This window comes from Bombus vancouverensis, chromosome 10 (assembly GCF_051014615.1).
Source record: "Bombus vancouverensis nearcticus chromosome 10, iyBomVanc1_principal, whole genome shotgun sequence".
In the NCBI taxonomy this organism is placed as follows: Eukaryota; Metazoa; Arthropoda; class Insecta; order Hymenoptera; family Apidae; genus Bombus; species Bombus vancouverensis.
Window position 1 is genome coordinate 9,717,864 of NC_134920.1, and position 27,973 is coordinate 9,745,836.

At 41.4% G+C, this 27,973-nt stretch overlaps 1 protein-coding gene across 7 annotated transcripts in view; it reads left to right on the forward strand.

Moving 5' to 3' along the window:
• LOC117157048 (uncharacterized) overlaps nucleotides 1-27,973 on the forward strand; it is a 172,981-nt gene that overhangs the window by 135,042 nt on the left and 9,966 nt on the right. For 5 of the 7 annotated variants that reach the window (XM_033334706.2, XM_033334707.2, XM_033334708.2 and 2 more), the window contains 3 exons: nucleotides 25,235-25,991; nucleotides 26,523-26,745; nucleotides 26,924-27,063. In XM_033334706.2, the coding sequence (XP_033190597.1) occupies nucleotides 25,643-25,991; nucleotides 26,523-26,745; nucleotides 26,924-27,063 (712 nt within the window). In that variant the 5' untranslated portion in view covers nucleotides 25,235-25,642. Of the gene's footprint in view, nucleotides 1-20,555; nucleotides 21,675-24,359; nucleotides 24,381-25,234; nucleotides 25,992-26,522; nucleotides 26,746-26,923; nucleotides 27,064-27,973 lie in introns of those variants that run through there. The other 2 variants (XM_033334705.2, XM_076621970.1) reach the window with 2 other exon arrangements.

Sequence of the window (27,973 nt, forward strand, 5' to 3'; positions counted from 1 at the left end):
TTTTCCCCTCGGGCCTATTCTCGAGCATCCAGCTGGATCGAATCTCGATGAGAATCCACGATATAAACGAGACGAACGTGCAACCGGATGCGGATAAAAAAAGAAGAGCCATGCTCGTGATGGATTTTGATCGGAAATATGATGCCGACGTTACGTGAACGGAATGAGCTGCAAAGAGGATCCTGTCCCGCCATAGGAATTACCCAGCGTGTGCGGTGAATGGAAACGCTGCGTGCACAGCGACAGCGATGCAATTTCTTGTTTAGGTTTTCCAGTTTACCTTCTTTTCCTCTTTTCTAGGTTCCCTCGTTTCTCGGTTTTCAGTTTTTCGCCGGATTTTAGGCTGATGACGTTATCAGTGGAAGATGGTACCGCTATTCTTAATTAAAACGTGCGATCCAGATTAAGGACTCTTAGTTTCTCTTTCTGTCATCCTTGCTTCCTTTATTCGGTTTAATTAACCCGTTATTCGACGATCTAACATGGATGTAGCATGAGTTTTTCTAAGAAGGTTCTCGAATTTGACCAACTTTTAGGTAAAACACCTGCGTATCGTCTAAACTCGAACTGGAAATATTGTCTAATCTTATTTGTTTATCTATCGTTTGTTTATCAGTACGGTGATGGATCCTTCGGTGTCTAAAATAGCGAGCACTAACTCCAAGTTTTTATTTAAGGTTTATAGCGAGCTAATTTTTTTAAGGAAGCTCACAGAATTCAGAAAAATGTCGACGATTTCGCTAACGACGTTCGCGGTTGAGTGAAAGTCTCTCGATACGATCGAAGTTAGCAAAGATAGTGTCGATATGGAGCGCGTAAGATTTGAATAGTCGAAGAATTTCTGGATAGTGAACGAAACCGATCGAAGATTTTAAAGACGAACGTCGGCTCTGCTAAGAGCCGAGCCTCAAGTTTCAGGCACAAGTTTCAGGCACCTTGCACCCATAGCTTACCGATAATAATCGTCGTAATTTTTCGTATATTTCGAAATGTACGACAGCCATTGCATAGAATAATTTCTAGCCGGCAGCGCACCTGTTCGAATTCACTTGAACGTACGCGCTCAGACAGCGACGCGTACACTCGGATACAGGTAGGTTTCGCGAACTAATTGACAATATAAATGCAAATTCTCTCATAATAAAGATCTTGCATAATAAGGGCGCAACATTCTCCAGTGAAATATAACCACCGACCACGGCAAATACCATGGTGGATCACATTTCACCGGGGAAATTTATTTTCAGCTGGCAAACGCAGCGCATCGAACTGTTTGCTCCAAGGAAGATTTATCGCGAAATCATACAAACAAGCCATTAAATCGGTCGTCGATACTGGATTTCTAAAGGTGTGCGAGGCTTTCAACGTGAATCAATCCGATTTAAATATTAATAACGTTATTCGCGTATTGTAACGAGCGTTCGAAAGGAATACGAGTGAAAATGAAATATACAAACGCAATTTCACGGCGCCGCTGCGGCAAATTCTATCGGTTCGTACGCGCTTCATTTTCTTCAAACCGTTCTTCTACGATCCTCTGTCTACCGTGTCGTTTCGTCGTTCTCGTCGACTTTCAGGAAAATAACGTAAATGGGCTTCCCGGTTTTACGACCCCTCTAATTAGAGTATTCTCGACCGGTGACATAATACGTGCACTGTTCTCCAAGTCAAAGGAACCAGCGACTGTAGATACAACGTTAGCTTCTTTCGCCAGTCACCGTTCAACGTTTCTCCGCTTATTTCTCATGCTAATTTCCTGACACCGTGCGAAACAAAAATATTCGTTGGCTTCTCGGTAAACGTTCGAGTAACGAGCGTGGCAAATGGCGAATTTAATTATTCAACTGCGATCAATCACCAGAGGTTGTAAAAGTAGCTTCGTTCATATATAATAGCTTAACGCTTCACATCGATTCTATAAAATCGTCGTCGAATCAATGAGGATTGTTTCACAAGCTTTTCACTTTTAACAAGTTTTCTATTATTTAGATAGTCGATGTAAATTTTTCTATTTCCGACGCTGCGGTAATAACAAAGATCCGAAGCTGATTGTTCGAAAAGCTGCCTCACAGACTGACACTTTTTTTTTTATTTTTTTAAGAGGAAACCAACGATGCATTTAATCTTCCAGCTTGGAAGACCTAAACGCTCGATCGTTAAATTGTTTTATACGATTTATAGACGTTTCGCTGAATCGACCACCGCGAAACTTGTATTTGGCGAGCTGATGAAACGATACTCCGCGCGACAACGCTTCAGGGCTGTACGAGAAAGCTCCCCGGAGAGTTTTTATGACGACATTCGGCCCAGGTAGATCGGCTCGTATCAAGGAATTTTGAAGTTTACGGTTGGCTAATAAAAAACCTATGAAATCCACGGCAAAACAACACGAATATATTCTACTTAAGACGAGACGCTGTTATCGTCGCCGGCGAACTTATCTCACGCGCAACGAACGTCTGCCACGCGTACAAGAAATTGAAATATTCTTCGACGGAACGTCCCACGTTTGCTCGATTTCATTTTGAAAAAGAAAATACTCGAGGAAATTATCGACGATCCGAAGCGCGCTTCGGCGTACGGTTTAATCTCGTAAAAGAGAGCAACGAAATGGGAATAAAACCGTATGAACGAGCGGAAAACGAATCGTTAACATCGGTTAACACAGAGAAGCGTGATATAAAAATATAAATGCGATTGCTCGACCAATTGATTAACTGCGGATTGCGTTTCTTCGATTTAGAAATTCCGACTGAAGCTCGAACAAAGCTCGTTCCGTTTTTCCAAATCGAAGCACGCGTTTTCTCCTTTACGCGTATCGTTTCCGAGCAATGCATGCGCCTTTCCTTTCGATGACATTTCGCCATCTTCGTGGTAACTTGGTTATTCCATCGACGTACAATTGCTTAGTCCTCTGAGGAAAAGAAACGTTCGAACTGGCGTTTCCAGTCTCCCAAAGGGGACAAGTTCTTATCGTCGAGGTAGTTTTGTAACGAGCAGAATAAGCGATAGTCTGAGCGTGCAAGATCGAAGGAACATGGTAGATGGGCTGGAACATCCCATTCAAGTTGCACCAATCTTTGTCGCGTGACGATCGACACGCGTGGTCTTGCATCGTCTTGGTGAACCACGTTCCAACTTGTTCGTTTTACGCTCTGCGGTTGACTGTTGACCGATCGACGATACCGCGTTGGACGAATTAACTCGAGGTTCATAGCGATTCGTCAAGCTCGGACCTATTTCCCTGCGAAATTTGTTACTTTTGTTACTTTTGTTGTTACTTTAAGGGGGTATTCTGGTCTAGAGGCATGAATTTCGGGCGATTTTTGAAGCTCTGTACAAGCGAAACAAAAAATATTTTTGCTATCCTTCTTTTTAGCATTTGTTTATCGATATTTCGAGATTACGTAAAAAAATCACTGAAAAAAAAACTCAATATTTAAAAAGTTACGAGCTGGCAAAGTGGGTGCTGCCAAAAAGATGGGGTGTCGTGGCGTGCATGATATCAACCCCTCTGGTCATCCGAAACGAAAAATGCGAACGGATTCTTAATTAGTATGGACGCCGCTATCGTCCGAACCTTGGAAAAGTCAATACAACATTTTTTCACAAAATGACGGCCGTTTGAAAAAAAAATTTCTTATTTCGCGCGTTTCTTTGACAATTCCGAACGTTTAAAAAATAGCAATATTAAAGATTTTGAGCTGAGCGTGGTCCGGACGATAGAGGAGTATATAAGGAATATTCAGACCAAATTTAAAATAAATCGGTTCGTTAGAATTTGAGATATCGTGCACGCCAACTCGAAAAATGTAGTTTCGAGAAAAACGCGTTTAAAGTTTTCAGACAAGTTTACTCGGACTACGTCTACCGTCTGCTGTTCATTGGACCGGAGCAGATGCTGCGTCACAAAAATGGCTGTAACTCATAAAATAATTGAAATTTTGAAAAATCCTTTTAATCGCATATTCTCGAATGTCTAAACTTTGGAAATATGAAAAAAAAATTCTCGATTTTTTCAAATTTCTAAGCCAAAATACCCCCTTAATTTATGGCTACCTTACTGCTGCTGTTATTTAATCGCTATTAATCACTACCACCAGTATCGCTAGTATTAGCCGCGTTTCTCACCATTACAGATATCGTTTCAATTCTCCACCTTCAGCGCACGTCTGGACACGCGTGTCGTTTGGAAATCTTCAGCTTTGCAACGGCAATCACGCGTTTCGAATCTTGCGGTTCGCGAAGTTGCCGAGTAAAATAACGTAACGTTACAATTCGTTACATTGGGACAGTAGCACGAACTCGAAAAGTTCAATTTCCACGCGTTTCGAATCTTGGGGTTCGCGAAGTTGCCGAGTAAAATAACGTAACGTTACAATTCGTTACATTGGGACAGTAACACGAACTCGAAAAGTTCAATTTCCAGAGCACACGCGGGATTGGATATTTTACGAATAACTTCCTTAATAAGCCCGATGAATAACGCATAGATGGAGAAACAAGCCAGAGATTCGAGTCTCCTGGCTGCAACTTTCTAGCTTGCTTATCTTTTCATGGCATCAAAAGTACCGTTCCGCCAGATGAAAATCGTAAATTCCAGTGGCACGAATAACTGTAAAAATCGATAAGGGAAGGAAAATGTCCCTTGCCTCTTATCGGAAATCCCCAAAGCGAAACAATTCCTCCGACATGTCGCTTTTTATGGATGTCGGAAATGAAATATACATGCAGATAAAGAAATTGCCGGTACTTTAGTCGTTGAATCTGGTTTCTATTTGAGAATGATAATTCGCGTGCACCGTTAGGGTAATTAGAGCGTTAGCAGCGAATTCCACTGTCCATGTAGCGTTACATCAATGTTTGATCGAAGGGTTTTAGGATATTGGAAAATTGGCAATTTAAATAAAATTGAGAATTTCGATTATTCGAAGATCCGGAGGATGAAAAATTCAGAGGTTTAAAACCTCGAATCTTCGAAAGGAGAAACGATAAATCGATGGTATTAAAATTCACAAGTTTGAAGGTTGGAGAGTTTGAAAGTTTAAAAGCTTGAATATCCAGAGATTAAAGATTCAAAGATCGAAAAGTTGAAAAGTCCGAAAATTCTTACTTTCGACAGCAGTGGCAAACAAATGAAAAAAAGGAAAGTGGGATATTTTTGCCTTTGACGAAGCAAATCTGAGAATCAATTTCTCGCGGCTGGATCAAAAAACAGCCGCTGTCGTAAAACGAGGCCGGTGTACAACCAGTCTCCACTGAGATTGCATCGCAGAAGTTGCATTGTTCATTCGATCGCGTATAAACAATGCAAGTGTTAATTTAGAGGCGAGCCATTGTAATTAGAACGGGAAGCTATGGCGGCCCGACGAAAATACACGAGACGGGACGACGCCGCAGCGTCACGATATTTCCCATGTGCATTTTCCGCAGCCTAGCTTTCCCTTCGTTGTTATTTTCCAGCTGTCGTTTCGTTTCCCAACAAAATTCCTTCTTTTGAACCTGTTACGTGTCTATTCGTAAGAAGCTTACGTTTCATTCGTATCCGATAGACGTTGAAACTTCCTTTCTAAGATTATTTCGAGTACGTTTCGAAGCACAAGACTGGCGAAATCAATTTTATACGCGAACGTAGCGAGTGTACGATCGTAATACCCTCGGACCGATGAAATTTTGAAAAGCCCGCGTTAAAATTCTGACGTCAAAGAATTTCCAGATAAGAATAGTGGCGCCGGCGTGATATAATTTCGCAGGGAGGAGAACGAAGAAAGTCCAATTTTAAATAATCGAATATGTTGGTGGAATGAACGTTAGTTTCGAGAAATGAATCGTCGCGGAATTTCTATCGGATGAAAAATTGATCCGTTTGCTCGATTTAATTTTCAGCGAAACCGTGCGAGTCTACGTATTTGCAGCGATGTTAATTACGTTCAGATTTCATTTTCCGAGAATAGATTGAAAATAGGAAATTATAGGAATGATGATTTTAAACAAACGAACGTGTACAATCGCGTGTACAGAACTTTATCGTAGTTCCATTTGAACTCTCGATTATTTCAACAGCGACGCGTTACAGCCGTTACGTCTCGATTTTCCATCGCCGTTGAAACTTTGTGTTCTTAGCTCGCAAACGAATATGAAAAGCGACACGTTGAAATGACTTTAATTCGTCTTTTAACCGAAGAAATATCGATCGCATTCTCGGAAGTTGTTACGTTGTCTGCGACTTCAAAGCGAATACGAGTCGATGTAAAATGATAAAGTAACGTTCGGCCAACTTTTATTTCCACGTTGAAAAAGTATCGATCGATCGTTCTCTACTCGTGAACTAGTTTCCATCGTGGAAATACGTGATTTACGACGAAACGTTTTATATTTATTGCCGTGTTCCTTTCTTCCATGCGGCTCTTACAATCTGAACGCGATAAAAATAGCTAGGAATATCCAAAAAGTAATTTCAACAGATCAGAGTTAACAAGACGGTCGGATGGCGATCACGTTACTTAAACGCTGCAATATCGTTAACTCGCGTACATCTTACGATCGCTGGTAACGCGAGATTAATAACTTAATGAGGTAAGTTGGAATATAGGTTATTGCAATTTATGCAAATCTAGTGACTGGTATTAACGTGACACGATGCATGAGATTCTTCATCAACAGCAGACCTATTATGGAATTTATTAATTGAATTGCATAAAATGGTACGAATACGCGTGATTCTTTCCATTTTCACATTTTTCTTTCGCGTACTTTCTTACTTTCACGTGAGTCGCAAGCATTGGGAATTTCTAAAAATTTATAAAACGAATCAGGCAGACTAGATAAGAGATGCTTCTAATCTTCCCAAAAATGATGAATTTACATTTTCCAAATCGAGGAGCGTACAAATATTAACGCTAGAACGAAGCTATTTCCACCAAAACCAGTGAAACTGACTTTTGACTTGTCTTTAAAAAACACGTTGTAATGGAATATTTTTATATTTATTGATTTATTACCTTCTTACAGAAGCAATTCCATGTTATGTAGTACATTTTTGGTATTATTAATCCATCTGGGACTATCGTCCCTAAACGAGGGTTTATAAAATTGTAGAAACAGCGATTTTGACTGGTGTGGTATTGCTAGCGTTAGCATCTAGCGATCCAGCGATCGATCCGGAATTTTCCTGATAACCGATATCGTCGTATCGAATGATACGCGGCAAGAATTTGAAAAACGCGTGGCAAGTTGTAGAAAACGAGGAAACTGGTTAATTGGGGTTCGATGAACAGATCGCAGGACCCTTTTACACTTCGACGAGTACCAATCATTCTCACTGGTATTGATATAAGTAGCCTTGATGCAAAATTATTTTCAGTTTGAATACATAAAAAACAAAATAAAACTCGTTATATTATTCTTTTGGTTATCGTTGCGAAAGTCATTACATCATTGCGGGAGAAGAAGCAGGAATTTGAAAATAAAATTGTAAAACCAGTCAATTTGAGTGGTGTGGTAGTTCTAGTGTTAAATGAGCAAATTTTATCGCATATTTTATTCTTATTTTTTCATAAGGAATATTTCACGTCTGTTCTCGTTTATTCAAATTCACCGAACTCCACCTTAAACCCGAGTAACGTAAGAACGATAGAAAGACCGCAGTTGAAATATTCCGAATAACGTACGAATAAAGCGTTAAAGGGTTGTTCCGCGCGTTATATCGTTCTTTTAATTATCGCTGCGAAAGCCATTACATCATTGCGGGGAAAAGATATAACACGAAGTAGAAATTTGAAAATAAAATTGTAGAACCAGTCAATTTGACTGATGTGGTAGCTCTAGTTTTAAAGCAGCGAGGTTTCGGTATTTTTGCAGCTATAAATCTCTTCAACATCGAGCGTACGCGATCTACAAACGTCTTTTTTCTTCAACGCGTTTCATGATCGACGATACGACGGAATTTAATGGTAGAGAACCTGATGCTTCGCTGGAAAATAAACTATACATGTACATGCACGCGTATTAACGTAATAGTATTTATTCAAACTATTTCTCCGACAATAACTCGTACCCGAAGTATTTCTACTATTCGTACTATTAATAATATTTATCTTGATGGAGATCGAGATTTGTAATACCTCGAACTACCATAAAGTCGGACTCTTTCTTTCTTTGAACGAGCATAAAATTGGAAAAAGAATGGACGAATCTACGAATAATTCGGCTTGATCGCGTGTTCCTTTGAAAGAAACTCGCATGAATAAAAGATCGATGCAAATGTCTCGATGCTGCCATACGTTCGAGTCGTTGGAGACGCGCGACGATTCATCGATTAACATTATCGTCACGTTCTCCATCGATCGATGCCTCTCGCTGAGCAATTAAAACCGAAGATGTCGGAGCCTCTTCGAGACTGTTCCCCTGAAATTAAATTTCGCCTCCCGCCACCTACGTCTCGAACGGTTGAAAAGCCGCGGATTAAACGCGAAAGAACCTCTACGACGTGACAGACTCGAGGAAATTTATTTCCACGTCAGATTCCTTCCCTTTCGGCTGAAGAGAGACACGCGACAGAGTAATTGATTAATATTCGCCGGATAGTATCGTTACCGCATGATTATATTTCGCTGATCGAAAGCATTAGGTCGTCCGGAAAGTTCCTTTCGTTTTACAAGGAAATAATGGACACGCAATATTTTTCGTTTCATATTATTTTATCGAATTACGTACGATCCATTTTGTTCTATCGAGATAAAAATCACAACGTTTGACAGATTGGCTTTTATGTTTGTAGAAAAATGCGTGGTTGTAAAAGACGTGTCTGTAAAAGAAAGACACTTTCCGGACAACCTAATACGATGCTGACGGACAGTGGAAAAAATGGTCCGTTTGTTTGTTCGTTATTTAGAGGAGAGCCGTATGTGGAAATATTTCATCGTGTTTACCACGAAGCACAACTGCTACTTTTAAAGCGATTAAAATATGATAAAACCGCAGAGTCAAAGTTCTAATTAGAATCGCGAAGAGTTTGACGAACGTAGAAACGAAAGGAATCAATTGGAACTTGCTACAAATTAAAACACGAACTCACAGGCGCGTTAAAAATTTGATGAAATTCGTTTCTGTCTTATGAACTTATGATCTGTCTTATGATCTTATGAAAAATGTTAACTACTGTCGAATAAAACAGTAAAAAAAGCAATGATGGCATAAAGAAACTGTTACGAATGCGTCGTTGCGTCTGAACAATACGAAACCATCGTCAGTACGTTAGATGCACCTAACTATATTGCTGGCTCGGAAAGTTCGTTGCAAGTTTTAAAGAATTTGGTAAAAAATCGTATTAAAACCTGAGAGATTGTGCAACGATGGAATATTGAAGTGGCGTGAATGACGAAGAAAGATCGTGAAAGAAAATGGCACCTATGTAACTCGGTAAAAGGTATATCGAATGGAAATGTAAATCGGAACGAACTTTCCCACCGACCTTTCGAATTTTTCCAATCGCTGGAAAAATACGCGACAATTCAAGCTATATGCTTCTCAGGGTACACTCGTCGTTTCGTTTTATATTCGCCTCGTTGCTCGCGCCGAAACTCGTTGATTCGATTAAACAGCGATTTCCTGTAATATTTAGCTTGGAAATACTTTAGCCTGATTAGAGGCTGCAAGTTTTCCGTATTAAGTGGTCGTTCCACGAGCTCGCCGGCAAACGACCAACATCCAAACTTTATCGTAGTTTACATGGAACTTAAGCGACCGATTGGTAACGAGATAATAAACGAGCCGCAAACCACAACGAGATAATGAGCCAGTGTAACGTGCCAACGTCGACCAAGCGAATCGCGATTCGTAGAACATCATTGACGCGAAATCTGCATCAAACCGGTATGAAAATGTAGAACGACCATGTGATCGATGGATTCGCTGGATCCGCGAGCTATTTAGAAACGAACCGATGAAAGTTTAACCGGAGGGTAAAATTGACGAGGCTGTGGGAACGTTTGCCCGAGCTTTAGGCGCTGTTTCGTGGCTTGGTGAATCGAACGATCGACGAAACTCGAACAGGCGACGGTTTACCGCTTCGTTCGTGAAGATCTCAAAAAAGAATCTTCGAACGAATACTTGAATTCGGGAAGATAATTTTTCAGAAGCAACTTGAAAGATTTACGCCGAGCAAAGAAATCGCGTTCGAGTCTGTTGCCTCTTCCAAGAAAGTTCCTCGTGAAAAATTGATAAACCGTCTTTAAGAAACTGCTAAAACGCAAAGAGCACGAGCGAAATTGATCCGAAGAAAGGGACGAAAACCTCGCTCTCGCGTTGTCGAAACGATATCTTTCGGCGTGTCGAATTGAAGATATCAGATTCCTGGAATATAAAATACATATTAACGGTTTTAATCGAGAAACGTTAGACGTTCACGCTGAAACCAAGTGAAACGAGTTTCTAAGCAAAAATCTGGAAACTTCGCGCTCGAAATTCGTGTTCTAACGAACCGACGTTCTCGTTTCTTCGTTTGCTCCTTCTGTCCGATTTTCTCTGGCTTTGCTTGTTCTTCTTTTCGTGCTCGTTCCGACGCAACTTGGAATCTTCGACGCGGGTCGATGCGACTGAAGTATTCATGGCTCCGTGAAAAGATTTTTCCGCTGCTAGCATTCGCCGATTCCGCTAAATATTGCATCCAACGATGCAGGAACTTCGTTACGTTTCCCACGGGCGCTGACTATTTTTAAGCTTGCTCCGATCGTTGGCTCTTTCCCGTGGCAGAATCTAATTAGAAAACCGAAATTCTTGATGCAACGAGCTAGTAAAAAGCACACGGACCAACGAAAATATTCGAACGTTCGTAGACGCTTTTTAGAGATACGACACGGAAAAATGTTCGTTACGCGATACACTTTGATAATTAACACTGTTACGGAGCTTGACTATCGCGATCATGTCGATCAGGTTCGCATGAAATCTGGAAATACGCGTGGGTATTATAAGTGGACGTTTGACGCGTTTACGAGAAGTTTGAGAACGTAAAGACGCATAGAACGCGTACAATGTGAGAAAAATAGACGCATGTCGGAAGCGTAACGCCTGTTGTAGCGTTAGGTTGTCCGAAAAGTGTCTTTCTTTTACAGACACGTCTTTCACAACGATGCATCTTTATACAAACACGAAACCTAATCTGTCAAACGTTGTGTCTTTATTTTGATAAAACAAAATGGAGCATACGTAATTCGATAAAATAACATAAAACGAATAATGTTGTGCATTCATGATTTCTGTGGCGGATCGGTGTCAATAGGACGCCGACAGGTCGAGGCATCAACGCGGCGCAACACCTCCCGGGCGATCCGCGGGTACCAACCGCCAACACCAGAGGGCTACGACGACGAGTCTGTCTATCTCGCTAGCGGTCGAATATACGGACGATTGATAGAAATACCGCACCTAGCGAGACTCCCTCTACGTCTAAGGCAGGGACTACCGGGCATAGCCTTACCGACGAGTCCACCGGTAGTCCCGGGACGAAACGCTCATTCCCTTTTCACCTAGCTTCAACTACACCTCCGTCACATTTCTTTATAAGAGGAAAGAAACTTTTCGGATCATTTCTTAAATTGCGCTTCTCACGAATTTTCATAATTGCCGGCAGCCTAATTGTAAGATATTCGGTATTTCTCATTAAACGACAAATGTCTTAGAAAACGACAGATACCTTCATCACTACGTCCATAAAATATTATTCGTGCCATTAATGAGTCAGCATTATTAATCTTGCTATCGATATACACTATATTACTAATTAATAGCTAATAGGATTGGTTAAAGTATTCAGTGTTCGGTGTTAGGTTCGAGAAATATTAAACATTCGTAATTATTCATTTTACTCGAAGTTACTTACCGAGTGGGGAGAAAGTTTCGGGGCATTTTTAATTTGAAAATTTACAGACTGAAAAGCATGGTGGTCGGGTGAAGGTTGATTTGCTTTTCGTTTCTGTGCGCCTGAATAATTGGAATTCTGAATGGAAACTTGATGGAAATGTACTTTTTCAAAGGAGATAAACACGATGAATAAAAACGACACTCAAAATTTATAATTGCTCAAAGAATTTTCAGAATAATCGTCAAAGGTAGGAGCCCAAAAACATTTATATTTCATGTTTGAACGTGCGTGCAACTTTCTCTTAAAATTTAACTTTATCCACGGTTTCCACAAGTTGAAGATGTTGCATCGTATCGACATTGCGTTCCTGATGTTTGAGGAATCTGTTGACGAGTGGAACGTTGATCGAGAAGGGTTAGATTGGACGTATTCGTAATTCCATGAATATCGTAATTGCAACGGTAATACTCTATGAAATTAGTTGGTCGAGCCGTTTGTCCCTGTGATATTAACAACTAGCATGATCAAGGTAATTATACCGGCCGCGTAATTACAAAATAAACGGATATCGTTGAACCCTCGTAAATATGAACAATTTCGATGATCGAGCGGTCTAACTTTCCGGTTTAACAGACCCGCACTATCTACATTTTCATCAGGAAATTTTCGATCGAATTACAACTGTAACACACTTATTCTAATAGAATATTTTCCAGTTTCAAGAGCTATCGTAGTTTTCTGCAACTCGCAGAAACGCTGGATGTGCCTTCTCTTGTCCGTTTCCGTTTTAACGTGGTCTTTCTCCGATCAAAATAGGTGCAACGAATAAACACGTTGGAATTTTTAATAACTCGATCAACGTTTCTTCGGGGAAGGATTAAAAAAAAAGAAAAAAAGACAGCTAAAAATACTTTACAGACCACGTAACGGAGAACGTATACCTACGTTTACGTATAAAAAAGAACCGCGAGAAGTCTTCATTTGTAGAAGCGTGCCCACTTACGATAATTAAACTGCGGATAATTATGCAAATTCATGTTTTTGTATAAATGTAACGAGGAAAATGGAACCTAGGTAGAGAATTTTGTCGTTTTACTTGGCGAAATATTACACTGGTTTCTACAGTTTCGACGCTTTCTATGGTTTGCCCGTGTTACCTAAATTCTCCGCATTTCTCGCGCCTTCGAGTATCACGTAAACGTATATGTATATGAAACCGCAATCTCACAATAACTTGAAACAATTGCAAAAGAAAACGACGGCTTCCAATAAAAATTGAAAATTAAATTTATTCAAAATGTACGTTTGGTGGTAAAAAAAATTACGTGTCGCGTGTGCAGGCAAATTCGACAGAAGCGCGAACGTTACTCGGTCGTATACGAAGCATCCCTTCAGACCAATTGTATTATTTTATCATTTTCTCGCGTCATCGTTCGTTCAAACAACGTAAACCGAGCAACGAGAATCGAAGCGAATCGATCGGTTTCCACGCCGCATATACAGGGTGGTTGGTAACTGGTGGTACAAGCGGAAAGGGGGTGATTCTACGCGAAAAAAGAAGTCGAAAATATAGAATAACAATTTTTCGTTTGAGACTTCGTTTTCGAGAAAATCGACTTTGAATTTTCGCTCGGTACGTCTCGTTATAACGGATCTCACTGTAGATCGTTGTCTCGATTGACGTTATTTTCAAAATTTTTTAAATTTTTTAAATTTTTAAATTTTTAAATTTTTATTCTATATTTTCGACTTCTTTTTTCTCGATTGACGTTATTTTAAAAATTTTTAAAATTTTTAAAATTTTTTAATTTTTTAATTTTTACACATGCGTATTGTACACATTATAGTCAACGGCTGGGACCACTTGTTGTTTGAGACTAACTTTACCAGGCCCGGTGAAAAATGACCGATTTCAATGTTTAATTTAAAATTGTACGTTCGTTGTTATTTCTCTCGTTCGTCTAACTGCAATTTTTGTCTCAATTTTAGTCTCAATGTTTGTTTAATGTAAGAATCAACGTAACGTTAGACGAACGAAAGAAATAACGATGAATTTTGAAATTCAATTTTGAAACCAGCCATTTGACCGGGCTTGATAATGTTAGCGTTAAACGCTTGCATTAATCGACTGTTCCTCGCGAACGAAATTATTCACCGCGTCTCTGAGAAATGGTTCCCCGAGACGTTTCGATTTACCATTAACTGAGCGTTCGCTCCACTTGTTAAATTACCGGAATTTACGCGGAGTTAAGATCGCTGTTGAGCGAGATTGAAATCGCGAAGTACTCGTTAAATCTTGTGTAAAATAATGGCCGCTATTGGAAACCCTTGTCGCAATCCCTTTGCGCGCAGGATTCTTTCGTATTATCATAGGAGGATAGTAGTTGCTTGACAAGTATTGTTAGAAGATACAAGAAGACCCGACAGTTTGATTATTCGAACACTGGAACGTTCAAAAATTTGCAAGCTTGAAAATCGTAAGGTTCGAAAATGTACAAATTTAGAAAACCGATGCGGAGTTTCCGCTGAATACAATTCGGACAAGATGTTGAGAACAAAAAGGTACGGTCAGCATTGTGACAACAGACAAGATTTTTTTTTTTTTTAAATAACGTTTATTAGATAAAGATACATTTTAATACATTTGGGTATTCACAATACACTATGAATTTTGATAAGATGTGTTAAGCAAAAGTACATTTACATTTTTTGTGTTTTAATATATTCTTTGGATTTAAGCCGCTGGGGAGCGGAGCTTTTATGCGATTTCGTTTTTAGTTGTTTTTTCTGTCCTGAAAACTTGGTCGCAAAACAGGACGCTTCGGTAGTCTGCTTTTTGGGTGCTGTGTAACTTTGGGGAGGGGCGGGATGAGAGGGAGGGGGATGTTAAATAGGTTTATTTACAAATTTTACAATATTTACAATGTTCACGCCTGTGTTATACGGGGGCAGAATTGAGTTCTGTCGGTTTAATGGTTTTCTCTCTTATTTTATTATGGATTCGGTATCCACCAATATTTTTTTGTGCTTTTTCTGTGCTTGTCTTTAGTGTCTTTCAGAGGGAGAGGGTCATATTGTATCTCCACCTAGTGTCTGCGGTCTGTCCATTTAAGTTTTCTTCGTAGAGTATAATTTTGATCCCTATTTTTCTTTTTATGTGATAGATTATTGGCATATTATTTTGGTCTTGGAGGTAGTTTTTTTCGTCTAAATATAGGAAAACTTCTGGGAGGATGTAGTCACGTGACAACAGACAAGAGCATCGCAACGTTCGACAAACATATTCCGATACAAATTTTGGGATAATCCAACAAGATGTCGACTATTCCGGTGGTCGAAAAGGGCTCGTTATCTAATTGTACGACAGGAGCATCCTTAAAGGTTTCAACGACTGACAGAACCGAGCCAGACTAAATTTACGTTAGCGTAATTTGACATAAGGACGGAGTCGGTGCGTTGCCTGGTCGCAGATAGTTTGCAATTGGGTCACCGAGTTTAACATGCTCTAACAAACGCGTATTCTCCGCGGTGGAACTTGCACGGAAGTTTATGCAGCATAAAGATTATTATAGTTCCAAGGCGGACGAGAAGTTCGACAAAGACGCTTCGTTGGAATCTCCAAGAAAATTTCAATCCCACTGAATTATATCGCATCTGGATGTTACCGTGAATTATTTTCGTCGAATCTATAAAATAATTATGTAAACGCGTCAATGGTACAATTTTATCGACAAATCGGATATAAAATCGTTCCTTGTTCGTTATTAAACAGATCCTATCGTTTTGTCGGTCGTTTCGAAACAGAAGCTCAATGACTTTCGTAGACGAATGTAGTTCGTGTCCACTGAACCACATTATTAGCCACCTTTCGAGTTTCACCCTCTGCTTTCCCTCTTCCTCCAAGTAGAATGTTTCTCAACGATTCCCTCTTCCATGAGCTTTCCATTTCCGAAACGTCTCGGTCCACCGTACTAGTCTCGCGTTCCTCCTCCTCGTCGAACCTCCTCCGGCACGCGACAGTTTCTTTAATTTCGTCGGCGATCGAGACACTGTCGCGCGAATTGTCCAGCTGAATGGGTTTTCGAAACGCCGTGAAGCAAAAAAAAACAGTTAGTTCCATTGGCTTGGCAACCAAGTGATTGCGGACTTTGTCGATACCATCTAATGAGAAAATCCGCAATCACATAGTTGCCAGCCCAATAGCAGTACGCAGCAAGCGGACGTTAAACATGGAGGAAGAACGTGGAATCGTTGGCGTCGCTCGTTTCAAAGCCGAGATCCAGAACGAATCACCGTCCTTTATCTTCTTCTCGTTTCTTTCTTGATTCCCTGTGAACCGGTAGCGACGACCAAAATGGGATTCACCTCGGTCGTGGTCGGTCGATCGGCCGGTAAGTGCGTTCGAATGGAAGTCGAGGGAAGGATAAAAGCACCTTTAGCGTCGAATTGAATTTTCCACTCGACACGACAGTCCGACCTCCCTCTGTAAATTCAATTAGCGCGGTAGAATCTCCGACGACCAGGAGAATTTTTCCGATGGAAGCAAGCCGACGCGCATGATAATGCGCCGCGAAGACGAACGATCGATCACCGCGAGTCGCAATTACGATAAGAAGGGCAGGGTCGCTGGCACAGGCTGGCAGAAGGTAAGGTGTGGTTCTCCATTCTCACCCTGCTCCATGGAAACTCGCCTTTGTGCCGTTAACCGGCTTCGTTCTCCTTCCTCTTTTTCTCTCATTTCCTTCTACTCTGCTTCCTCCTTTTTTTTTCTCTCTCCTCGTCCCTTTTCTTGCGTTCGTTACCGTGCACCGCGGGTAGTTTCAAAGCGGTTATTTTATGTAAAGCAGGGGGGAAAAAGAAGGAATGACGCGACAGAAGCCGGCGGGTCGAGAGAGTTTTCGTGACGAAAATTAGCTGGACGCGGTAAATTTGCGGACTCCGATAAACTGACGAATAAAATTTCCTCCATCGCCGCGCTCTCCTTCAACTTTTCTTCCGCGCGTTTCTTCCCGTTATCGTTGCCGCTTTTAATATCAATTAAGCCGAGATTTCGCCTTTAAGATTTCTACGAATGCACTCACCCCCTTAGAAACCGTCCAACAGTTTACTTGGAAATAAAGAAGAGATAAGTCGCTTCTGTCGTTACGACGAATGCATTTTACGGTAATTGTATTTGCGGCAGGATCGAGGTCGATCGAGATCAGAATTCAAGCCGCGAGCGTGTGATATTTCGCTTCTTTTTTAATATTCCGCTTATTCTACTAATTTTATAGTATCGTCGGTATTATCGTCGTCGAATTAACAGCCGCTCGTTGTGCATAATTTATTACCTATTAGAATTTCATATTTCTCCTTCTTCGTTAGCAGTACAACGCAATATTTCGCTGTTTGGTATTTTATTCGGCCATTATGGCCGAATACGATTTAACGTAATTCGTTAATAATATAATTCATGACAATTCCATTTCCTAATCCGTGGCAACGTATAGTAAAGTTCAATAATATATCTGGTTGTTAAAACCGTACGCCACAACTGAATATCGCAGCGCGCTGTTACGCCTCAATATTGCAACTCGCAGCACGCTGGCAAGCTTTCAACGTTGATCCAAATTTTAAACGCATCTGCCTTTAGTTTTCTTTATCGTCCAATACTCGTGTGTAATGCCTATATTCCCGCCTTTTATTCCACCCTGTTTCGCGGCCTTTTATTCCTCCTATATTCCCCCCTTTTTACATTCGTTTTCCTACGCTTTTTTCTCCTAACGAAAACACCACGAATAATGGAAACGCTTTGGAAATAAAAGAATTCGGTCGTTGACGTTGGCGCAGGCGAGCACATTGCGAGCAGATATTGCGTGCGACACTGCGAAATGTCAGATTACCCTCAACAACCTTTAATCTCACGTCAGCGTTTAAATTATTCCCGTACGTATTTGTTTAATACGAATATATGGCGCTGAAACGACAATCGCGTGCGCCGCTCTAACTAACGAAAAGATAGCCTCATAGAATGTTTTTAACGCACGTAAGACGTTCGAACGAATGTTCCCCACTAACGGGATAATAACCGTAAATAATATTTAATGCTCGTGAAATATTCGAACGTTTACAGAAAAGCAATTTAAACGGATAGCTCGAATTCACGTCGCCCTAACGTTATCTTATACGTATTTTCGTGGCCGCTATTTCTTATTGAATTCTTCATCGTCTTGATTCCATTCCTCGCGGGAATATATTTTATACGATCTTGCAAAACTTTCTTCGACATAGCAGTCGGACATTTATCCTCAAAGGCAAAGTAACTGATCGATAGTCGGCGCTTCAAATTTTTCTCGTGCTTTTTCGTAAATGCGGAAGTTGCATTCGACATTTCGAAGTACATTTGCATTCGACGGTGTCTCGCATAGCGTGGTCAACCGGGACCACCGGGCGATTTTTCATGCAAAAATTAATTGAAAATGTCGAATAAAATTCTTCCCCCAAATTATATACCGCTAGAGGAATGCAAATTAATAGAAATGAAAGAAAAAGCATTAAAAGGAGAAGAGAATGCACTAGAATCAAAAAAGGAATTTTTAAAGGAGTGCATAAAGGAAAGAGATAGAGAGAATGGGGGAATAGTCAGGAAGGGAAAAGAGCAAGAAAGAGAAAGAAGGGACTAGAAGAGGTGAGAAAAGGAGGGACGCAGATGGAAACAAGAGAAGAGCAAGAAAGAATGACGACGGACCAAATTATAGAAGAAAGAAGAAAGAGAGAAACAGAAGAGAGGGGGAAAAGGATAAGGGAATCCAAGTATAACGTACACTACAGAAACATAGCCAAAGAGAAATTACCAAAGTACTTAGAAGGGAGGATGAAATGGAAGGACAGAAGAATACTGGCAAGATTCAGATGCAGAAACCAAACCAAAACAAGGGAATACTGGAAGGAAGAGGGGGAGAAAAGATGCAGACTATGCAGAAGGAAAGAAGAAGACCTAAGACGCGTAATAGAAGAATGTGAAATAACGGGAGGACTAAAAGACATAGGAAAAACGCCGAACGAGACTGGAGAAGGTTTAGCGGAACTGAAAGCAATAATAGAGAAAAGAAGGGCAAACGACAGAAAGGAGGCTAAAGACCAAAGTTGCAATAGTTTTTAGTCATTAGTTGATAATTTATAGTTCGCTATAAATGAACTGCATGCTAGTGCAATAGAATAGAAAGAAGAGAATTAGATGTAAAACCGAAAGTTGGTCCAAATAAAATAAAATTCTTTCCACCGGGGAAATCTAGTTTCGAAGAATCGTAATAATTCGCCAAGCCTATTTAAACTCGAACTGATCGTCGATCGCGTACGAGCAAATAATCGGCGAAAGGTTATTGTACACCCGAGGATCAGTGAAAAATGTGGAATCAAATTTTTCCGTTTAAAGCCTTGCACGGCCAAGAGAATAGAATTTGAAGAATTTAATACAGGCGAATGGTAAATTGTCAAAGTTATTTTTCTCGGAAACGGATCTCGCGAAAAACCTGTACCGTACATTTTCCACTTATTTTCATATACGACATAGACGATAACCTTTGATCCATAGTTTGCTCCTCTCCGGTCCGGAATTAGCCACGTTCAAGCATACGCGATAAACTTTTCAACTGGATTTTCTCGAAAACCAAGTTTCGCTCGAGCAGTTCTTACATTCTACATTTTCGTATTGCTGTGCATACGATCAGCCTCTAGTCGGCTGACCGTGTTACGCAAGACACCCTGTACATGTACAGGCGATTCATAGAGTACGTAATAGGTCAGAGAAATACGTGTACATTGACTTGCACTTGTTTAATAATTAACATTCATGAAGAAACGTATCACGGTATCACAGAGCGATGTAAATGTATTAGTTTGTCGCGAGGATCTATTTATAAGGAAATAACGGATACACAACGTTTACTGTTTCGTATCGTTTCATTGAATTCTTCACGACCCATTTTGTTCCCATAGAACGATAAATCGGTAAAGCAATATAAAAGAAAGAACGTCGTATGTGTACTATTTCCTTACAAAACGAAACTTATCAAAGGAAACCTTATAAAATGAAAGTTTTGGAACAGCCTAATATTTTCGCGTCACGTAACGCTATTAAATCTAAACGTTTGCGGGCGTCTCGGTGTTCCATAAATACACAGACGTGCACAGTCTGTCTGTCTACTTGTCACGCCAATGCCACGCAGAATTAACAAGTCAAAGAAGATCGATCTGATCCTCGTAATATTTTTCATTCGATTTCCACAAACGAACGTTGCTTCGCGCGGATATACATTTACGTGAAATCTATTCTCCGCATCTTCGACGCACCTACATACATAGACAGACGCGTTTACACGCAAACATACACACACACACACACATTTACAGAAAGCTGACAAATCGACGCATCGAACGAAGATCGTCAGCGCGAACGGTGCACCGGCGCCGAAACGTTGATCGACCGACGGTGTAGCGTGGAAAACCGAGTGTGGAGCATCGGTAAGCCGTTCGGCTTCCACGCCCAGGAGTATCGCGAGATCTCCGATGACGTGGTTGTCCACCTCGTTGCCATTGCCGTCGTTGCGTATCCCATGATCCCCTGAGACGGAAACCGCCCATTAGCCGGCCAATGATGATGCCAACGGACACCCAGGTCAGCTCTCCGTCGTGGTACCGCGCAGAGGCCGGCACTGACGGCAGCTTTCGTTCGTCCACTCGTTTCGTTTCGTCCAAGAGACGGCAACCGTCCGACGAACGGCAAAGTTTCGTCGATCATCGGGCTGTTGGGCAAAAAACAAGGACTCTCTTCGTGGAAAGTAAAATCGTCGGGAATATAAAAAGAGGGGACGGATTTAAAAAGGGAACAGGATAATTTTACAATTGGATCGAAGGGAATATAGTCGTTGCTCGTCGCTAGCTGCATCTCGAGGATCGGAAAGATTCGCGAGAGGTGGCTGAAAATTGGAAGATCTCGCGGGTCTCTTCCAGTGGATAATTGGATCGTCGGGGACTGTGAGTTTAATCGGTTCGCTCGCTACGAATCTTGCTACGATCCTTTTTCGTCGTTTGGACGTCGTCCGGGCGGCTTTGACCGGCTTTCGCAAATTGGCGAAGCGATCGGCGCGGCCGATTAAGGAGGACGTGCGGAGAATACCGGATGCGAATGGAAGGATAGAAACTGGACGGAATTGCGAGGACTAGTGACGCATCGATCGACGTTCGTTTGTTTGATAATCGGTGGTTCGGTTAAATTAACTCTGACCACGTAGCGCGAACATTGTGTTCGTTCCTTGGCGGCAAGCGCGAAGGAAACTTGCGAGGAAATCCACGGGCATATTAATTCCATATTAATTCTACGTCGATGGTTTGTCTTTGTCAACGATAAAGTGAGTTCACGGGCGAAGCGAGGGTTAAGATCGGAGAAAAGTAATGGAAATAGAAATAATGGATAAGTGAAAGATAATAATCGAGTGGAGCTTGTCTTACGGAATAGTAATAATAATAACGATGACGACGATTAATCACTGTGACCTATAACCATCGAAAGTTTTATTTTGGATGTGGCGGTTACATCATTCGCACAGTTGCATCGTGGATAGAGAAAAGTGTGTCGTTATGCTTCCCCCTGCGCTCAATGTAAACCCCTGTTTCGATTAATCGAGTGAGCGGCTAAGTTTCTTGATACGCAGTGACATAAATAAGCGATGACCAGTGATCACGCGAACGCTCGTCATTCTTTCGCTTCGCAGTTCCGTAGCAAGTATCTCGCGAGTGACAGAGGAAACCGCCACGTGATCTACATGGATCGGTATGTGTGGTTCTTCGTATTTTTCGAAAAAAAAAAAAAAAAGAAAAGAATCTCTACCCAATTTCATAGTTTGGAATTACGTGGGAACATTTTCGATGGGATCTCGTATCTGTCTGTTTCTAGAATCAGCTCGATATGACGATGCGAAACGGTGTTTTCGGTAACGACGTTTTTACTAGAAAAATTTCCTACTAAAAAAAAACTTTCCGGCTGAAAGAAAAAGTTAAAAAAAGCTGCTTCCGTTACAAGAATTTCCTGCTCTACCGAAAGCTATACTTTCGTTGAGAACGACGCTTTTTTGCCGAAATAACCGCTTTTTTTAATTAAAACGGTAGAAAAAGTTCCCATTTAATTAAAAATATATTTCTTTTTCGCTAAGCGATCCTCTTCTCTGCTGACGAATTATTTCGAGGATTTTCAAAAGGTACCCACGTGCGAAACGACTCGGAAACGTAAATAGAAATGCTGCGTTCGAATAAACGCGATGCAAGAACAGATAATTTAACCTTCGAAAGAGCGTGTTCCCCGAGTATCATTAACCGGTTAGCTGTTGCAGCCTCTTTGAAAAGTGTGTACCTAAAACGCGTGGCGAAATGTAAAGGACGACGAGTATACTCGTCGAACGCGGAGTACGTGTTACCATACGGAATTAGCTTGTCACGAAATGACTGTTTTATTTCTTAATTTTATTGCCGACGGGGCTCGTCCCAGCACAAAATATCGCCATTTCTTCGTGACGAGTATACTCGTGAAAAACAGCTAACTAGTTAATTCGCCGGTAACTCGTTTTACTTTCATCTTCGTTTTTCTTCTTCGTTGCTAACCGAGGATCGGAACTTTGGCCCGATTTACCGTTGGCGGTGTCGCCCTAAGCCTGGTCTGTCGAAGTTATACATAGAAAAAATACCATGGGATAGTAAAAACAGCAGGGGCTGAAAGCGATAGCGCGTTAGGGTGGCGGGAACCGAGCTCGTCCGGGGACAAATATTTTTCGAAACTTTTCCTTCCAGCTACGTCCAACCAAGTTACGTATGAATCAAATTATAAAGAATAAATATACCTCGTAAAAAGCGACGAGAAACATATCTGACAGTAAGCGTTTTTTTACCATTTTTCTTTCTCTTCTTTTTTTTTTTTTTTTTTTTTTGCTTCCGATGTATCGTTTCACACGCGAGTGAAACGTGTCTCGAATATCCCTCGCTATGCCAAAAATCTGGAAACCGCGTCACTCGCGCGCCTGAAACGGAGAACATTTAAACGGAAAGTTAGAATTAGGATTTCGACAATGGCTGTCGTGTGAAAGGACGTTGCAATTATTCAGGATCGTCGAGTGAAACAAACGAAGCGAGATAATACGTGAAAGAACCGAGGAAGAAACGAGCGGAATAGCAAAGAAGAAATAATCGCAGCAACGGCCTGGTCCAATCCAAATAAATCCAATCCGCTTTCTAACTTTCCAACGAACAAGGAAAAGCAACAACGTTGCCTACGCAACCGCGTTATTTTCACAGCGAATAGTCGTTCTTGCAGCATTTTCCGCGCTTCCATCTGCCGTTGCACGTCGTTCAATGATCGACGACGACTGCAACAACGATGTTTATCGAAATAGCGTGACGGCGATGATAAATTATTATTTTCCGCGATCGGATAAAACGCGCGAGAAGAACGGATCGCGTAAATTTTTCGAAACAATACCGTCACAGGATCGTTTCATCCAATTCGCGGTCTTAACGGATCGTTAATCCGAACTTGCAGAGCTGTACGAATTTCAGCTACGCGACTTTTTATCTTTAATTAAACTACGGGACAGGGGGAGATGAATCCGAGATTTTGGAAGGCGAGCAACGGCGAGATTATCGCGGAACGTTCGTAAGTGGAAACTATAAATTTCGACTCGCTGATGGCTACGGATAATCCCGAAGCCGCCGGGCTCATATATCTTAACTTATATTCGGTTATTAAGGCGAGTCATAACAATTCAAATCATTTACAACTTCCGTTTAAAGCCGCTCGAATTTATTACGAATTTTCTACGTTTATTGAACGAAAATTATTTCTTCATTTACAAAGATAGGAGCATCTCGTTCCGAGATTATTTCCAAACTTTCTTTTTCTTTCTTTTTTTTCTTTTTTTTTTTTTGCAATCCGATGTATCGTTTCACACGCGAGTGAAACGTGTCTGGAATATCCTTCGCTATGGCAAAAATCTGGAGACCGCGTCACTCGTGCGGCTGAAACAGAGAGAACAGAACTCTAATTATCCTGATCGTCGAAGAATCTTTGCCTCAAAGGAACTTGCTTTTCTCGCACGATGGCGTGTTCTTCGAAAAAGAATCGAAGAGGAAACGAAATTGAAGATTATCTGCTTCTTCGCGCCGAATACTCTCGTTGCAAGCGATTATTTTTATTTATTGCTAGAATTGATCGCCAATTACCTGTGGAAAAGTCGAGGTTCCAACGAAGAATTTGAATAGAAGTTTACGATTTTGCAAAATTCCATTTGCCACGGGATAGCGCGATGGAAACGATCCGCAGTTCGTGATAATTGGCGGTTGAAGTAACGCGATGCTATTTTCCAGTTTCGTAACGTCGCTTCTCACGGTTCCTTCGATAGTTGCATCGTTTCCGGACAGATAACATCATCGTTCAGTGATAATTCATCCGACGAGTTAATAAGAAGCGTTGCGTTCGACGCGTTTGCAGAATGTAAGAACCAAGCAATTACTTCTTATTTCTTGTTATAGAATCTTAATTAATTAACAAATTGCTGTAGCTTCAGCTATATATATATATATATATATATATATATACAGGGTGGTTAGGTTGGGGTTAGGTTGGTAACTGGTGGTGCAAGCGAAAAGAGGGTGATTCTATGCGAAAAAAGAAGTCGAAAATATAGAATACAAATTTTTCGTTTGAGGCTCTGTTTCTGAGAAAATCGACTTTGAATTTTTGCTCGGTACGCGTCCACTTTATCGCGTCTCGTTATAACGGATCTCACTGTAGATCGTTGTCTCGATGGAAAAATTAAAAAAAAAAATGTTATACTATATTTTCGACTTCTTTTTTCGCGTAGAATCACCCTCTTTCCGCTTGTACCACCAGTTACCAACCACCCTGTATAATTGTTAAATAACAATAAATTAACAATTGTTAAATAGAAACTTTTGTAACTAGAATTGATATAAAAATTCCCAGCTACCGAAAACTAGCAACTCTCATCAAATCGATTTTAATCCTCCACTGAACAGAGACGCGAACCACCTGAGGTTCAGTAACCAGTCCACGTTCTATAGTATATGTCAATAAAATCTCCTAACGTAGAATAAAACTACAAATACGATCGTTTCCAGTTCGAAATCTCGCGTATCGATCAACTTCGTCGTTAAATCTTGCCATTTTCGATAACAGGAGACTCAGCATCGCCGATACGTAGAATGGATTCCTCTCAGCATCTCCAGCAATGCACAAAAGAGACCACGTTTCAATCCCAATTATTACCCGCGACCAAATTCCAAAGCCGCGACGAAATTCTAACCACCTACGCCCTTTGTTTGCAGACTCGGTGTACTGGTGCACCGCGGAAGAGCGAACAATGGATATGAGAAGAGCAGAGGCTAAGTAGCAGGCTGCAGGTACAGGAACAGAGAGGGCGAAGCAACAGGAAAGAGGAAGCCGACCGAGCGTGGTGCGAAGAAGCAGCCGACAGAAAGTGTGTGAGAGAGGGTGAGAGAGGGAGAGAGAGAGAGGGGGTATAGAAAACGCCGAGAACGACAAGACCGAAACGACGAGAACAGTCCTTTCTTTCGAACAGCTAAGCAAAAACAAAACGAAAGCAAGAGAAATCTGCTGGAGGAAGGGAAAAAGAAGAAGAAGAAGAAGAAGAAGGAGGCCAATAAAGAGGTTACGAGACGTTTTCATAAAATTTCGATAAGTTTCGAGCAAACAGCAGGTAGTCGAACAAAAAGATGAAGGAGAGCAGCCTATGGACATTGGTTTGGGCAATGAGTCTGGCAACGAGTCTGAGCCTCGCGCAATCCATCAACTGCCCCTCGCACGGTGAAATCTCGCCCTGTTCCTGCACACTGAAAAAATCCGGCTTGGACATCGTATGCGAGTACACGGACATACTTCACATCTCGGAGGTGATGAGCAAGTTGAAAGGGAGGACGAACGCGGTGATCTTTTATCTGAGGCTCAGGCACAACAATCTGCCGAAGCTGCAGCCGTATGTGTTCCTCGGCCTCGACATCCGCCATTTGACCATTCACAACAGCAGCCTGTCGAAGCTCGAGGAATCGTCTCTGAGTTCCATCGGTGAGTACCCTTCGCTTCTTCGTTCTTTGCCCAATGTGCGTCTCTATCGTCCCTTTGACAACGTCTCGCCGCTCCTCTTTTTCTCCCTGTTTTCAAATCGACCGACCGAAAAACGTTTTAATTCAACCGCGACCTCAACAGCGTTCTCCTTCGTCTCGTTTCTCCGCTACCTTCGTCTCGGTTGCCGTAAAGTTGCCTGGAACGGTTTCACTGCTCGTTCAGACCCGGTAAATTCAAGCAACGATACGCCTCTTCTCGTCTTTGCTCCTGTCTCTTTGCGTTTAAGTAGAGACATATGCGCGTCTCGGTCCTTGAACGTTCTTCGAATATTATCTTATTTACGCTTTGACATCTTCCTACCTCTCGGTGTATTTTTTTTTCTTCTTTTTTTAAGTATCTTTCCATTCTTCGCAAATGAGAACGTTGCATCGCGAAGGCCGTCGAGATCCCACGAATCTTGACTCTTGATACTTGACTCTTTCGACGAAGCGCAAGCAATTCATCAATGTGGTTTATCGCGGCGTTTCGCAGGGACTGGCCTGACGCAGCTGGACCTCTCGCAAAACGCTTTGCTCTCGGTGCCGTCTAGCGCTTTGAAGGATCTTCAACATCTACTTATACTGAATCTGAACCGCAACAAGATCAAAAACATCCATAAAAAGGCTTTCGAAGGGCTCGACACCCTCGAGATTCTTTCCCTCTACGAGAACGAGATCTCCTACATAGAAGAGGACGCGTTCACAGGATTGCACAAGTAAGTTACTTCAGCTGGAGTCAACCACCTGCTACCTATCACCCGGCTACGAATTTCATTGCGTCGCTTGTTCTTCCATTACTTCGATCCCTATCACTTCCGATTAATCGCGTAAAATCTGACTTAAACAAGCGTCGTAGAATTAAGTTGCAAGTAAAAGGATACGTTTGAACCGTAGCCGAAAGCTGAGGAGATTGAATCTCGGAGGAAACAATTTGACCAAAGTGCCGACGCCGGCGCTGCGCACTCTGGACATGCTGAAGAAGTTGGAGATGCAGGAGAACAGGATCACGGCCATTCAGGAAGGCGATTTCGAAGGTACGTCTACTTTCGTTTCCGCCTTCCCTACGATTCCTCAACATAGCTCGGGATTTCCTCCGGGGCGATGGATATTAACGCGCGACTTACGACTCGAGCTGTTCACGTTGTAGCGTTCCTGAAGTAGAATGATATTTGTCAAATGCTCTTTTCCCAATCTTTTTTGCATCGATCAAATTCGATTAATATCATCGATTAATATCACGAAGCGAGCTGTCGAGGCAAATCGTCCGCTCTGTATCGCGTCGTTCGCGATGGGTAGACTGTTTCTTCGCAATTTGCGGACGTTTATGCAAATTCATATGGTTACGAGTACCACTAAAAAGAATGGAATATCGTACTTTGAATATTTTACGTGTTTTCGCACGATATATGCATGCTGTGCTTCGTTGGTATCTTCAAATATGCCATAATCACATGAAAATTCGCGATATGGTAATAGGTAATATTTCTTATACAGTTTTATTGTATAGGATTCGCGCTAAAATGAGAATACTCGTGAAGATCCATATTTTTAGGAAAACAATTAAAAGAATGGAAAGGGATTTGGCTGGCTCATCGTCGAATTATCGTAACGAGCACTATGATTATCTTGTATTATTCTCACATATTGCGTTCGTTGTCTGTGCGTCTGTGCACCTTTGCAGCTTCGAAGATTTTACTTCGAACTTGATATTTCTGATCCATCGGACTTGCAACGATTCCATTTGAAATCAGAGTTTCGTGTCGTTCGAGAACGATTCGCTCGTCTTATTATACCAACTTCCTAGCTCAAGTACTAGACTGTAATCCACTTATATTCGATTAACCTCGTAACTTTACAGTGCGTGCACGCGCGTGCATCGCCGACCTTTTCGCATGCGAGCAATAAGGTCATCGATAGAGTTAATATCTGTATTTATTCTTAGAC